The sequence below is a fragment of the Lacerta agilis genome, chromosome 2 (genome assembly GCF_009819535.1).
Source record: "Lacerta agilis isolate rLacAgi1 chromosome 2, rLacAgi1.pri, whole genome shotgun sequence".
Lineage (NCBI taxonomy): Eukaryota > Metazoa > Chordata > Lepidosauria > Squamata > Lacertidae > Lacerta > Lacerta agilis.
In genome coordinates, this window is record NC_046313.1 from 112,704,947 (window position 1) to 112,719,236 (window position 14,290).

General features: G+C 47.4%; 2 protein-coding genes across 2 annotated transcripts in view; one reads left to right on the plus strand and one right to left on the minus strand.

Moving 5' to 3' along the window:
* Nucleotides 1-14,290, minus strand: part of LOC117042466 (E3 ubiquitin-protein ligase TRIM11-like) — a 42,845-nt gene that overhangs the window by 24,462 nt on the left and 4,093 nt on the right. The window contains exons 3-7 of the mRNA XM_033142012.1: nt 10,758-10,988; nt 9,611-9,633; nt 8,407-8,525; nt 4,359-4,423; nt 3,917-4,076 (exon numbers count right to left, since the gene is read on the minus strand). Coding sequence (XP_032997903.1) covers nt 3,917-4,076; nt 4,359-4,423; nt 8,407-8,525; nt 9,611-9,633; nt 10,758-10,988 — 598 coding nt within the window. The remainder of the gene's footprint in view (nt 1-3,916; nt 4,077-4,358; nt 4,424-8,406; nt 8,526-9,610; nt 9,634-10,757; nt 10,989-14,290) is intronic.
* Nucleotides 11,793-13,741, plus strand: LOC117042819 (proline-rich AKT1 substrate 1-like). Its single transcript, XM_033142474.1, has one exon. It carries the CDS (start codon nt 11,959-11,961, stop codon nt 12,793-12,795), a length of 837 nt encoding a protein of 278 aa, XP_032998365.1. The 5' UTR covers nt 11,793-11,958; the 3' UTR covers nt 12,796-13,741.

Below are 14,290 nucleotides of genomic sequence, written 5' to 3' on the forward strand. Positions count from 1 at the left end.
TCCAGAGTTCAAAACAAGTTCAAACACAAAGTCCAACATATTGGGGGAGGGGGTGAGTGTCAAATTTCAGTTCCTGTCTCTATGTTCCTCCCTTTGTTACAATTGTTTCCCACGCCAGTCCAAATTTTCCATCGCCATTTTTCCTGAAGCCAGAGCGCAAAGACCAAAACTTTAAACGGAGATATTTTCTGCAGACTTACTCCCCAGAGGGAGATCTCAACAGTCTCACTTTTCAAAGTTCAAATACTTTGTATCCATTACTGTAGCAGCAGTCACTTAAACTGGTTATTTTCTTTCCCCCGAAGGGAGGGAGGCAGGCTTCCTTTCCTCTTCCCCCCGGATCGTCCAAAAAATATAAAATCAATCCATTTCAGATACTCACGACCACCGGGTTCTTTAATTCCGTTAAACACAGGTAGAACTTTGACGCTCATCGCGGGGGTGACCGCCGCATTTACGTCCCGGTTGGGGCATGTCCCCTATAGCCCGGCTCCGTTGTCCCTTCACCCCCACTCCCCCTTTACAGGGGGAGCGAGGGAAGGGTTCAGAGCACTAATGGGCACAGCCGGGGAGCCCAGGGTGCGGGATGCTCTTCCCGCACCCCACCGGAGCCCCGCTTTGCGGTAGCGGGGCTCCAACCCCCGGGACGGACTGGGTCGCCTCGCAGCCGAGGCAACCCACGACCGCTCCGCTATGGCGTCGCCGCTGGAAGTCCTTCTCAAACCACTTTCTTTGAACACAGGCATCTGTTTGTGAGGAAATAAGAATGCAGTTTCATGGATCAATGAAAAACAAGCTAAAATACGTGGCAAAAGGAAAGGAGGATGGGAGGGAAGAGGAAAGGAACAAGCTCAGGTACTAGTAGTTCTTAAAGTTATGATGACCAGTTGGGGTAGAAACAGTGCAGGGAGCTTGATGGAGTGACTGTTACTTGGTGACAGTTGGGCCATTCCATTGTCACGGGTGGGACACTTGGACCATGTTTTTTGGTATTCTCACATGTGTAGCAATGTAAATATACATAAAAATTAACAACCAAAATTTAAACTATGTTCTTAATAAGATACTGAACATTTTACTATTTTTTATTATTTTTATGGATATTTTTGACAATTTTATTAAATGTTAAAAGTCTTGTCACGGGTGGGACAAAAAAAGGAGCTTGAGATAAGTTTGATTTATGGAAAAACTCTGTGAGTTGGGAGGTGAATCAGCGTATCTGTTTAAATCAATGTTTATTGGTTACAACTATGCAATCAGGAATTAAGTTTAAGAAATTTAACGATACAAAATTAAGGAAAAAATGCTGTCACGGGTGGGACAATCATCAGAAAACTTTTAACTTGAACACTTCTGTGAAGACTACATGGGTGGACTTTTGAAAAGAAAGTCCATAAAATAAACTTCTTTTGTCTTTAGCTTTTTAAAAAATGGTTAGACTGCACGTTTGGAAACTTCCTCACCAAAGTCCAGCACTCATCAAGCATTCTTATCAGGCTCATTTTTCATGGAATGGCCCAGTTGCGGAAGAGCCCAAGGCAGCTCTGAGCCGCAGTGATTGAATATCCTGTTTCCTGCTTGGCAGGGGGTTGGATTGGATGGCCGTTGTGGTCTCTTCCAACTCTATGATTCTATGAATAACCCTTATTGGCTTCTCTCTCTCTGCTCTGCAACCTCATGCAATATTAGCATTTGCTGAGTTCTATCTCCATGCCTATTTCCAGCATGGCCTACTTTAAAAAGGGTTCAGTCTAAGCCCTGATGTCTCATTCATTGTGTCATTTTAAATCACACTGCGTTGTACACCTTGAAACAGCATTCTTGAACATGCTTATTGCTCCCATTGTTTTTCTGCATTCTGACTGCCAATGCAAGAGAAATGTGTTAGGGACACAGCCAACAATATTGGTGTTTTTTTTGGGGGGGGGGCGTTGTCCATTATAGGCAAAATGGCCACTCATGCCTGCTTATTCCTGGGGTTCCCCATGTGGCCCCATGGTGCCTGCCCAGGCCCTTGGCCCCTCCCATTTGTAATGAGGGTTGCTTTTTTCACCGAGGATGGTGTGGAAGGGGCTGCAAAGTGGCGTGCAGGCATCTAGGGACACCTTTCTCCCACATGGGGCCCATCAAGAAGATGGGGCAGACAAGCTAGAGGCCACCAGCATCCCGCTCGGGTCCAGAACATTCAAAAGCAGCTTATTTTCATGCTCCTCTCTGTGCTGCAGGGGGTTCCCTCTGAGAACTGCTGAGGGCCAGATCCCCGTAGGCGAGGGCACAGTCTCATGTGTGCATTTCTTGTGTGGTGGTAGCAGCCACAACCCTTCGCTTGCCTGGTGCTGCACCCCTTTCCTGCTGCTCTCAGCGTGGTGTTGTCTGTCAGCAGTGGGGGTGGGTGGCGGGCCAGACCCCCAGCTCAGGGTGCCCGGGGCCAGAGGCGTAGTTGCCGCGGAGGCACCCCCTGGGGCGGGGCGTCCGGGAAACCCGGGCATGCGCAGTCCATCCCGCTGGCACTGCTGCTAGTCCAGAGGTGACCCGCCACGTCCGGGGGCTTCCCTGTCCGTGCTGCTTTAAAGCAGCACAGACAGGGCAGCCCCACGAGCCGCCGATCTCATGGGGCAGCCCCATAGCGGGGGGGGGCAGGCTGGTTTTGCTCTCTAGTCCTACTTGCAGGTTTTACACAAGAGGGGTCTGGGTGGCCCCTCTTGGGTGCTGGGCCAAACGAACCACTTTTGTGTCCTTCCACGGGGTGAGAGGAGTCTCACAGGGAAACATACAATGACACACAAACCAACATCATATAGAGGATGGAGCAAGGGGAGGCGGCCATCAAGCAGGTGGGGGGTGTATTTATTCCAACATCTGCCACCACCCCGTGGGAAATGCAGGAAAAGGAGAACAGGCTTCACCAGTCCGTAGTCAGTGGCCCTGATAGTGGAACCAGAGTGAGTCCTGCTGACAAAAAGACGCTCCTTGGGGGAGCATTGTGTATTTGGGGTGGGGTTGAGGAGCACAGAGAAGGTTCCCTGCGAAATGTATAGGGCAGCACAGCCCATGGGACCCCTCTGGTAGCTGCCAGACTGCAACTCCCATCCTCTCTGACCCCTGGCTTTGCTGGATGGGTCGGAGGGGAGTTGGAGTCCAGCATTATCCAGAGGACACCCCGTTTGATGCCCCCGATATACAGGATCCAGCCTGTAAATAGAAACACATATAACTGGGCAGAAGCCCCACTAAATGCAATGAGGTTTATTTCTGTCAAAGTGTGGAGATGGCGAGGCTGTAATTGCAGAGGGCATTTGAAGCTGACGCCCTGTTCAATTTCTTTTTCATTTTCTTCCCATCTAGGGTCTCCAGAGCAAGGAGCTATCCTGCCTGACATGGGGGAAGGGGATCATTTTATAGTCATCTATTAATTTAATGATGCATGAATTTTTCAGCTGCATAAGGTCTTGTGGGGAGAGAAAGGTTTCCTAGAATTGCAGAGTTGAGGGTCATCTAGTCCCGCCCCCTGCAGTGCAGGAAACATTTGCCCAACATGGGGCTCAGACCCACAACCCTGGGTTAAGCGTCTCATGCTCTGCCAAATCAAACATCTCAAAAGGAAAACAAGATTGAAGGTAAGGGAGCCCATTTGAGGAAAATATTATTTATTGGGACTGTTAAACGTGTGGCTGTCTCTTTATGAAGTAAGCGGCAAAGGGAATTCTGGGAAAAGCAAGGAAAATGCAAAGCCACAACAACCCATTTTTTTTTGTTATTTTTGCTGATTTTGACTGGAATGAATCCTCTCAAAAGGCCCTTGAAAAACTGCCCAAAGTGCTCTTGGTGGGTAAATTGGTTTTTATATCAGTCACTCTGGTCTGGAGAGAAACTCCTGCTGGGCCTGAGAGGCAGATTTAGTCTCCTCAGGAGATACTCAGGGGGGTTTCAATGTCATCCAGATAAAAGAAAGGGATGAGGGTCTCTCCAGAGAATGAGGCTCCTGAGAACGTGTAGAGTTTGGCTCCTGAGTCAGCATTAGAAAAAGACACACGTCTCCCTTCATAGTCCAGAGTCACCCGGATCTTCCTGGGCTCCTGACTCAGAGACGGAAGAGATGAAGGAGGGAAAGTGCAGGGCCAGTACTCGCCTCTAAACTTCTGCACAGCCCAGACTCCTCCCTCAGGCCTTAAGGAGAAGCAGCCTTTTCTCTTCACAGACATCCTGGCAACCCCCACAGCCCACAATTCCCCACTTTCCACATTGACTTCCCAGAAATGTCTGCCTGCTGTGAATCCCTCGCGTCCCAACACACAAGGCCGGCTGTTGAATCTCTCAGGATTGTCAGGCAGGTCTTGCTTTTTGTCTCCCCTTCTCACGCTTTTCCGATCCTTGGACAGGATGAGTTCGCGATGGGCTGTGTCTGGATCCAGAGTGACATTTGCTGTTGGGGAGAAGATGAAGGAAAGAGAAGATTAGGCAGAGTCAGCTGAGAGACAGAGACAGACATCTTGTTAAATAAATAAAAAACAGCTAAAAAACCCAGATTCCCTTTCAGATCAATGGGATTTCACCTCTTTGTGAACATAAGTGTGCACAGAACAATTTATTAAACTGTTAAACATGTACATATGGACTCTCCTTAAGGGCAGGGGGATGTTAACTCTTGCCCTCCCGGACTCCTTCTCCAAGATCTTGTAGCTGAGCCAGCGTCTTTTTAGTTCAGCCACAAGAGAAGGGTTTTATACAGCAGTGTTTTTCAACCACTGTTCCGCGGCACACTAGTGTGCCGCGAGATGTTGCCTGGTGTGCTGTGGGAAAAATTGAAAAATTACTTTATATATAGTCAATATAGGCACAGAGTTAAATTTTTTAACATTTTCTAATGGTGGTGTGCCTCGTGATTTTTTTCATGAAACAAGTGTGCCATTGCCCATAAAAGGTTGAAAAACACTGTTATACAGTATGTCGCTAGCTTAAGATGCTGCTCTGTTGCGATTCTCTGCTCTAGACTAGGTGCCTTAGATTTGAGTCTAATGCACTAGAAATTTTTTCTTGGGTTACTGCAAACCAAATAACCAAACGAAACAACTTGAGACATTTTGCCAAATTTTAAAAATACGCCAAGAGGAGAAATTTTAATCATGAAAATCGAGAACCTGTCTGAGAAAAAGAGGACATGTTGTAACCAGTCGTGAAAAAGGTCACATGGAAGAGCAACCCAACTCTCTCTAGGCAGTTGTGAAAACCTCTCTGCCTTAGTGGTACAAACAACAGGGCTAGAGTCAAGTTGTACAGAAGAGACTCTTTACCCCCCATGAAACTCTAGTCCCCACCCCTCCTGTGAATTGGGGTCTCCATGTGAAATTTACCTTTCTGAAGATTTCTGAATGACTGAACATCTGAGGAAGCAAAAAGAGAGGCTTAACAGGCTACAATGCAATAGCTCAAAGAAAATCATTTTACAAAACATCAGCATTACATAGCACCTGTTGTTTCCTTACTTCAAGCAAAAGATTAAAGGAATTAAAACAACTAACGTGTTTAGTTGTAATTCCTGCATTGCAGGCGATTGGACTAGATGATCTTTGGGATCCTTTCAAACTCTGCTATTCCATGGGAAAATCAGAAATGGTAAATCATACAAGAAAATGGCAGAATACAATCATTCAAAACCCACAAATTAAATGGGGATCTATACTGAATGGCTGGAGGAAGGTTAACATCTGCCCCAAGTAAACTGGTGGGAAAAAGCTGTTGAAACAGGAATTTCCAAGCATGCTGACAAAGCAGATTGCAGAGGAAGAATCGACAGAGCTGGAATGGGGCTTGAATGGAGGGAAAAGAAAATGCAAGGGAGGTTCCCTATATATGAGAACTCGACAAGATGGACATTGGACTGACTCTGCCGGATTCTCCTTAAGGGCTTTTGTAAGAGATTGTAAGGCTCTGAGGCTTTCCCCTGCAACCAAGCAGTATATAAATTTTTATGAAAGAATGCAAAATCTATAATATGAGGTTGAAATCAGGAGAATAGTCTATAGGCAGGAATGGAACTCAGACTAGTGTGCAGGTTCTTCGCAGGGACAAGCTCTGCCCCCAATCCAAACCTTCAAACCCTCTCCTAGTTCATTCATGGGACATACGAAGAACCCAAACACCACTAGAGGCCTGTTACCCAGAGTGACGTCATTGATGGGGGTCCCAAAGTCTGCAGAACAGACGGTTCAACACCCATGAAATATCAGTCCCAATCCCTCCTTTGAAATTGTTCCTCCCTTGGAAATTTGCCTTTCTTTCTTTTCTTTTTTAAAAAGATTTTTATTAAAGATTTTCTTGGTGTACAAAGGTCATGCAATGTCTCTCTCGTATTTTTCCATATAACATTTTTACAAATCGTTTTTTGTTGTTGAGATATTAGGAAGAGAAGGGGGAGAGAGGTGGGTGGGATGGGAGATAGGTGGGGTAGGGTGACGATGTTTCTGTTTTACTTAATATGTGTAAGGTTTGGTGTCAGTGTTGTCTGTGCAGGTTTTCTGTTGTTCGCTTGTGCTCCTTTGGTGGTGTGAGAGGTCGTGGTTGGCGTGGGGTGTAATTGTTCTTTTGTGGTTGGCTGTGGTGTTCTTTGGTCTCCTGTGTGAGTGGGGTGGGTGGGTGTTTTTGTCAGGTTAGCCATATTGATTTGTATGCTGTCGGTAGATTTTTGTCATTGTCTTGTTGGGCTGTGTGTGCAATGAAGGGGGACCATATCGGGGTGAAGGAAATTTACCTTTCTGAATCTGTTTTCTGCATAGCAGACCATCTGGGGAAGCAAAAAAAATATAAAGTGTAAGGGCAACACTCTTCCACCTGAAATAAATCTCCATACAACACTTCAAAACGTGGCACCATTAAATTAAAATACAATTATTAAATATTAATTAAATTGTACAAAAAATAATTAAAAACAAGGAAATCATAGGAAGAATATGTGGAAATAACTAACGCTTTAAATAGCAGATTAAGAATAGTCAGCATAAATCCTGCTGGTCTCTGAACTTTGTCCCTGAAATTGGGCTCTACATTCTTGGACTGGAGGAGAGGCAGAGCAATAGGAATCTTGTAAAAGGAGGCAGAGGGGAGATGGAGGCAGCCTTAACATCTTCCCAAATACCGTATTTTTCGCTCCATAAGTCGCACTTTTTTCCTCCTATGGAGCGAATGGTGGTCCCTGGAGCTGAATTGCCCAGGAGCCAAAAGCAGATTGTGCTTTTTCTTTTTACAAAGAGAAAAGGGGTGTTGAAAGAAGCCCGCTCAGCAGCTGATCAGCAAGTGATCGGTAGAGAGATAAGAGTCCCGGCTCCCTTTGGCCCTGCCCCTTTGCCTAGGCCTCCTTTGTTGAATGGTGCTGCAGAGGGAGGTTGTTTGTTTCCCCAGTGACATGTGACTGGCTGATTAGATTATCTGTCCGGAAACTGTAGAAAGGGCTCCCTTTCCTTTAGTAGTTGCAGAAATGTGAATTGAACCCCATAAAAATGGGGGTTTTCCTCTTTGCTTTTCCCCCTTTGCAAAAGGGGCTGTGCTTTTCCCCCTTTGCAAAAAAAGCTTCAAAACATTTAGCTGATCCTCACAAAAACGGGATTATGGAGGAGGAAAACCAGAATTTTTTTCTGGTTTCCTCCTCTAAAAACGAGGTGCGCCCTATGGTCCGGTGCGCCCTATGGAGCGAAAAATATGGTAAATGGTGGGGGGAATAATTAAAGCCAAAATTGTGAAACATAAGGAGAAGCAAAGTTTGATGAGGAAGGATTGGCAGAGCTCTCAGGCAAAAGGAAGTCCTTCCTCACAAACCTTCTACAAATCTTTAAGGTTGTTAACAAGCATAGTTGTGCCCTTTTGGGGCTCATGAGCTCTTGCTTCCATCCTCAATGTGCAATTGCTTCCATCCTCAATGTCTCCATCTCCTCTCAGGAGATTTTGACACATGAAGCACTAGATATGGCAGCTGCAGGGGGACATGTGAGGAGGAAACGGCTCAGGCCTTGGCTCCACGGCTGAGAAACAAGCCTGAGCAGGAGGCAGAGGGGGGAACTGGGGGCTTCTCAATGCCCTTTGACTCCATTCAGAGCAGGAGAACCACCAAAAGGATAACCCCAGATTGTGTAGATGGGTAACCAAAAGGAAAAGGAGGTTCTGTATAACTGAAAACAGAAGCACATGGGAGGAAAAAATCCTTCCTTTGCTCTACACTCTGTTTCAGGCTTTCTTTACAGGATTCAGCATCACAATATACATGGGCCATTCTGGGGACAGGAAATGAAGGTTGGAGCACCAAGAAGGAAGGTATCCTGGGGTTACTCAATTCCATGCAATAAGAGCCTGGCATGTTCAGTTCTGAAGAAGTAATAGAATTCCCAGTGTCAAATCCTGACACCCATTTTTCATTACCTTTCCATTGTTTCATTGTATGCTCCACAAGGTGATTCAGATCACAGGAATCCAAGATCCTGTTCCTGAGCTCTGGAGGGAAAGCCAGTGGCTTCTCTGGACTCTCTCTTTTCTCATACCTGGTAAAAAGGAAAACAATGAATGGTCCCATTGTGGCACTGTCTCCCAAATTATTGCAGGAGATCTCAATAACACAAACAAAGTTGAAGTTCATTTCCCAACAGATCATTTTCAGGATTCAGCTTCATCTGTTGACACCCACCTCCAAGCCCCGGTCTAGCATTTCAACTTCCTGCCCTGACTGAGATGGAAAAGCGGGATAAAGGTGGGTGTCAGATTGGGGAGACCTCAGTCCAAAATTCCTGAGGACAGCTGTCAGTGGCTTCGTAAGGATGCTAAACAGCACAAGGGACAAGATGTAACCCTATGCGACACCACCGGAGGGCTCCCATGGCTTCCAACGATGCTGCCCCATAACAACTTTCTGGGAAGGTCCCAGGATGTAAGGGCCAAACCCCTGAGGTGGAATGCCTGCAATCCCTCCCTACCTGAGTCTCTCCAGATGTGAGTGATGTCCACAGCTGCCAAGACATCAAGGAGAACAACTTAAACCCTCCCTGCACCCCCTCTCTCACCCAGGAAGGGCACAACCCCATGCTCCATGGGACTCTCCCTTCAGAGGCAGGAAACAACCTGACTTTCACCCCTCCCCACTCCAGACCACCTTCAGCCTCTCACGCTGGAAACGCTCCCAAGAAAAAGAACCCACCTATTCTTGACCAACAGACCTTCCCTCCCTAAGTGCCTCAAAGGGGCTTAGTTACCAGAGTTGGGGGGCTTCTAGGTGGACCTGGAAATCTATTGGTACTTCCTAAGCTCTTTCCAAGCATCTTTGCCACTTTTTCTTCTAGATGTTTGAAATTACCAAAAAGTCAATGAAGAGAAAGTGTAAGAGAAAGAAAAGAGCCCCCATCCCTGGCTGAAGTGATGTGGGGATGGAGGGAGGAGGCAGTTGACTGTGAAGCTTGGAGGGAGAATGGGGGGGGGATACAAGTTCCAAAGAGGGGGCCCTGCTTTTACCTGTGAGATGCTGCAGGGAGTGAGTCCTACAGTCTCCCCCCTGCAGCCCCTGGAGAGCCATGTTTGAGGTGTTTGCATCTCTGTTACAAAGTGATGATAATGGAAATGAGCCAGATCCACTCACCTCTGCAAGGTGCTTCTCACATCCTAGAGGGGAAAAGAGAAGGGAATTCACTGCACACCACAGGCCACACTAGGAAGACCCCTCGGACCCTGGCCCTTGGATGTCAGTCTGCCTGACACATGCCAAGGTTTTGGGTAAGAATGGTTGAATCAGCCAGTTTTCATTTCTCACAGCTTTTATTTTTCCAATCTGAAATTATTAATTGTTCCGATATCAAGTTCTCTACATTTCCACATCAGTTTGCAATTATTGTTTAAAATCCTTATGAAAATCCACCAGCATTTTAGGGAAATTTCATGTTTTTTGATTCAATAGAAGATTCCAACCCATATCATGTCTTAGATTATAATTTGTTAACTTTAATCCAGTTTGCATTGTGCAATTCAGACGTAAGTAAGCCTACAGGAGAATTCTACCAGGGAACAGTTCCAAATTGTCCCCAAATTTCAAATCCAAAGGGGTAATAAAATAGCTCAGTGTTTCTTTGGGCTCCTCCACAATTCTGCTTTTCCTGTGTCCAGAAAACACGGGTCCCAGTGGTTTTGCCTTTGCCCTGCTGCTTTCCCTCAGGAAAAACCTGCTCCTTAGTGCAACATCAAAGCAAAGGTCAATCTGGATAAAACCTGGCTGATGTTTTCTCTCATTCAGCAGTAAAGAGGAAAGGGGTGGGACAAGCAGCAGTCTGGATGAGTCCCTCTGTCTTGCTCTTTGGTCACTGTGACTGAGCACCATTTTGGACCGATCAAGATCCCTGGGGAAGGTGATCAACCCAGAAGTTGTGGAGGGAACGGGAAGAGAAGCTTGGCCAAGAGACTGGCTCATGTCGGAAGGAGGCCTGAATGCATCCTTGGTGAAGGCCCTCACAGGGCAGGAAGGCAGCATTGCCCAGCGGGAAGGCATTAGGAGACAAAGCATCAGCAAAGAGCAGAATACCACCTCCAGTTCCATCAAAAACACAGAAGACTCTCTAGTTTGCATTCAGGTGAGTTAAGCATCCCAGGTCTCTTGGGTGTTCCTGTCCATTACAAACCTGACTAGAGGCTCCATCATCTGAGCCCCTGCACTCCTTGTATACATGAAAGGGGCGCATAAAGGATGGGAGGCAGCCTTTTCCTGGAGCCTTGGGCTGTTCCTGCCACCGTCTTACCTGCAGGAGTTCACTCGCTGGCTGCTGACTCGTCTCCTCCATCTCCTGGATGATCTTCTCAAGGGAGAAGAGTTTCCTGGAGAGTCTGGCCAGCTGCTCATCCCTTCTCCCTGCAATCTCCTTCTCCACCTCTTCCACGTGATTCAGCAGATGTTTTTCCTGTTCTTCCAGGAACTGGTGCAGTTTTTTGAACTTCTCCACAGTCTTCAGCCTCTCCGTTTCTGTTAATTTCTGCAAGAAAAGAGGAGGTTTGAGTGTGGAAGATGGTCAGCCATCAAAACATAAGGAAGAGGATGATGAGAATTCCACAGAGAGGGCACTTCTGAATTTTCATAGTCATGAAATCTCCAGTGGCTAAAGAAGTAAACATTTATTTTGAGGGGAAGCCCTCTCCATAGCTGTTTCTGTTGACTTCTACTTTGCAAAGGGCTACAGCCTAAAGGAGGGAGCATTTGGATATGTGGGATATTGCAGTAATATACAACATTCCTACAAGGCACATGCTGGGGAATTCTTTGTATCACTCAGGAGAAAACTTGCTGGTTCCTCCTGAGCTGAGACAGATTTCGTTTGCATGTCACTTGATTCGGGTGTGGCCTGTTCTTCGTAGAGGAGCACATGGCCTCCATGTTCTGCTCTGTGTGTTCTCCATTGTGTGTTCCTAAGAGTTAGTAGAAGTGACTGCTCAGTCGCAGTCACTTGAGATTATTTCCCTTAGTAAGGTTACCAGACCTCCCCCTTTCCCAGGGACAGTCCCCAGATTTACAAATCAGTCCCCATACAAAATCCTATCATTCCAACCGAAGTAGAAAAGTGTCCCTGGATTCATTGAAAAAAAATCTGGTAACCCGGGGTAGTTCACATAGTTATATGTTGTTCTGTAAATTAAGTCTACCTTCAGGGATCTTATTGTGAACTGGATGATTGTAAGTAAACTAGTTTTATGTTAACTTTAATCAGATGGGCCGCCATCTTCGTAACGGGAAACGTGCGGGCGCCTCTCTCATGCCTTGTGAGGGCAGAGGGAGTGGGCGGGGCCTCCGGGGGGAGGAGGAGGCGGAGGCAGTTGTTGTTTGGAAGAGGAAGGGGGCCCATAAGTGTCTTGGGGAGGGTCAAAGGTGAGAGGTCAGGGTTCCGAGTGGTGGCCCCCGAGGGGGGTGGGGAGGCTTCGGCGGAGGAAGAACTGAGAGGCGCTGGCAGGATGACGAACATGGCGGATAACCACAAGGAGAGCTGGGCGGCCCTGGTTGCTGCAGCAGAACAGTACCGGCGTCAGACAGGCAATGAGATAGTGCTGCTCACCGCCTTCAGGGCCCCACCCCCTGGTGGCTTCAGCTACGCACAGCATGGAAGTGGGGCTTTAGCTGATGCCGTTCAACGCTACTTCGAAGATATCGCGGTGGTTCATAAGACCACCGCCTTTACCTATGCTGCCCGTCCTCCTTCTGCCCCTCGCCCAGGTCCCACCAACGGGTCTTACTCCAGGAGCTGCCCCTCTACCAATGCCTCAGATGAGCCTGCCCCACACAGGACACCTACCCCCCAGGGGCCTTTGCCCCAGGCTTCTGGAGGCCAGGAGCCCAAAGAGGAAGACGATGAAGGAGACAGGAATACATTGACAGAATTGGAGCAGCCAGGTGGGAGAGAGCAACCCAGTGACACCACTGGCTTGTTTGTGATGGACGAGGATTCTCCAAGCCAGGAATATGAGCCTTTCTTTGACTCTGATCTGGAGAGCACTGACGATGGGAGTCTAGGTGAGGAGGCTCCTGGCCAGACAGCCCCTCCACCCCTCAGCCATCAGTATGCCAAGTCCCTGCCTGTCTCAGTGCCTATCTGGGGCTTCAAGGAGCAACGGCAAGAGATGCGATCCTCTGATGAAGAGAACAGCAAGCATTCATCCCCCAACCTGGAGAAAATTGCCGCCAGCATGCGAGCTCTGGTGCTGAGGGTGTCAGATGGCACAGAGATGTTTGGGGACCTGCCTCGGCCGCGTCTCAACACGAGCGACTTCCAGAAGCTACAACGGAAATACTAATGGATTTGGTGGCCCTTTGTCTCGCCCCTTCCTCTGTTTGCGCCCTTTTATTTCTCCTCCCCTCCCCCATCCAAATCGGTGGACAGGGTTGGAAGCTCCCCTCAAGCCATACAGCTCAAATCCCACCCCCCTTTTCCCGCCCTACCCTTCCGGAGCTCCCACAAGCTTTAAATTAAAGTGATGACCTCAATCTCTACACTGCAGCTGGCGTGGAGGGTCCAATTGCCTCCCGTTCTCTCCACGCCATAAATTCTGTCCCACTTTCCCCTTCTATCCTATCTAATTGAGGAAATACAGTTGTTGTTTTTTTCTGAGAGGGGTCCCTGACACATAGAAGAGGGAAATGGAACACTGCGGACGGATGCTGACAACAAATACACACCCCATATCTGTTCTTGCCACCACCATCAACCCTTCCGATCTACCCCAGCATCTGGCTGCGGTGGGTTCCCTTGGTCAGTTCCCTGAGCCCCCCCCCCCCCTTTTTGTTTTCTTCCTCCCAAAATAAGTGTCTTAAAATATCCTTTGCACATAAGCTGGGTTTGTCTATACACTTGACCTAACTGACCCTTTGTAGAGCAGGGCAGCAATGGTGGGGGAAGGAATCCTGTCGTTTTGTGCTCGCCCCACCTCCCCCACTCCCCATGCATAGCTCTCTTCCAATTTCCAGGAGCGGTACTTCAGGGTCCTTTTTTCCCTCTGGGGGGAGGGGTGGTGCAAAGGTGGGGCTGCTCTCACGGCAGGAGGGATGTAAAAGCGGCTCTAAGAGTCACCTACACCCCTCCGTTTATCTCCCACCCACCCCCTCGCTGCCCCAGCATAATACTTTTGTATCAGATTTTCAAGGGGCGCTTTGGTGCCCTGGCCCTCTAGTTTTGTCCAAAGATGATTGGTGAATTGGAAGGGAGAGGATGTATTTTCCCCCCTCCTTCCTGCAAACCTACAAGCCAATTCAAATCACTAAATAAATTTTTTAAAAAAACTTTAATCAGATGGTCGCGTCTATTCTTTTAGGAGGGATATAAAAAAGGGAAACTTTGAATCCTAAATAGTGAGGCTCAGGTGAGCCTGCAACTAGCTAAGCACTGTGTAATTTAAAAGCGAGATTGTTTAACAACTCTGCTAAATTATAGAACTTGGTGGCGCAAGTTAGGAAGGATATGATAAAATAATATATCCTCTCCTGCCTCCCTAAACATCCACACAGGATATTTCCTGCATGTTTTGGGGCATGGCATAACCAGAGTTCATAGCTGTTCAGAGAACATCCATGGACTTGAAAGACCCCTCAGTTTAGACTGGGGCCATTTAAAAAGACAACAGAAACAGGGGAGGATGAGGAGAAAGTGCAGAGTTTATCCCCATAGCTCCCTGAATTTCCTAAAGATGAACAATAGCGCACATTTAGAAAGACAACTCTTTAGTAATATTTGTGGTAAACGACAATGGGAAATACATTGTTACCCGAGTTACAAGTGCCTCAGGTTACAAACGC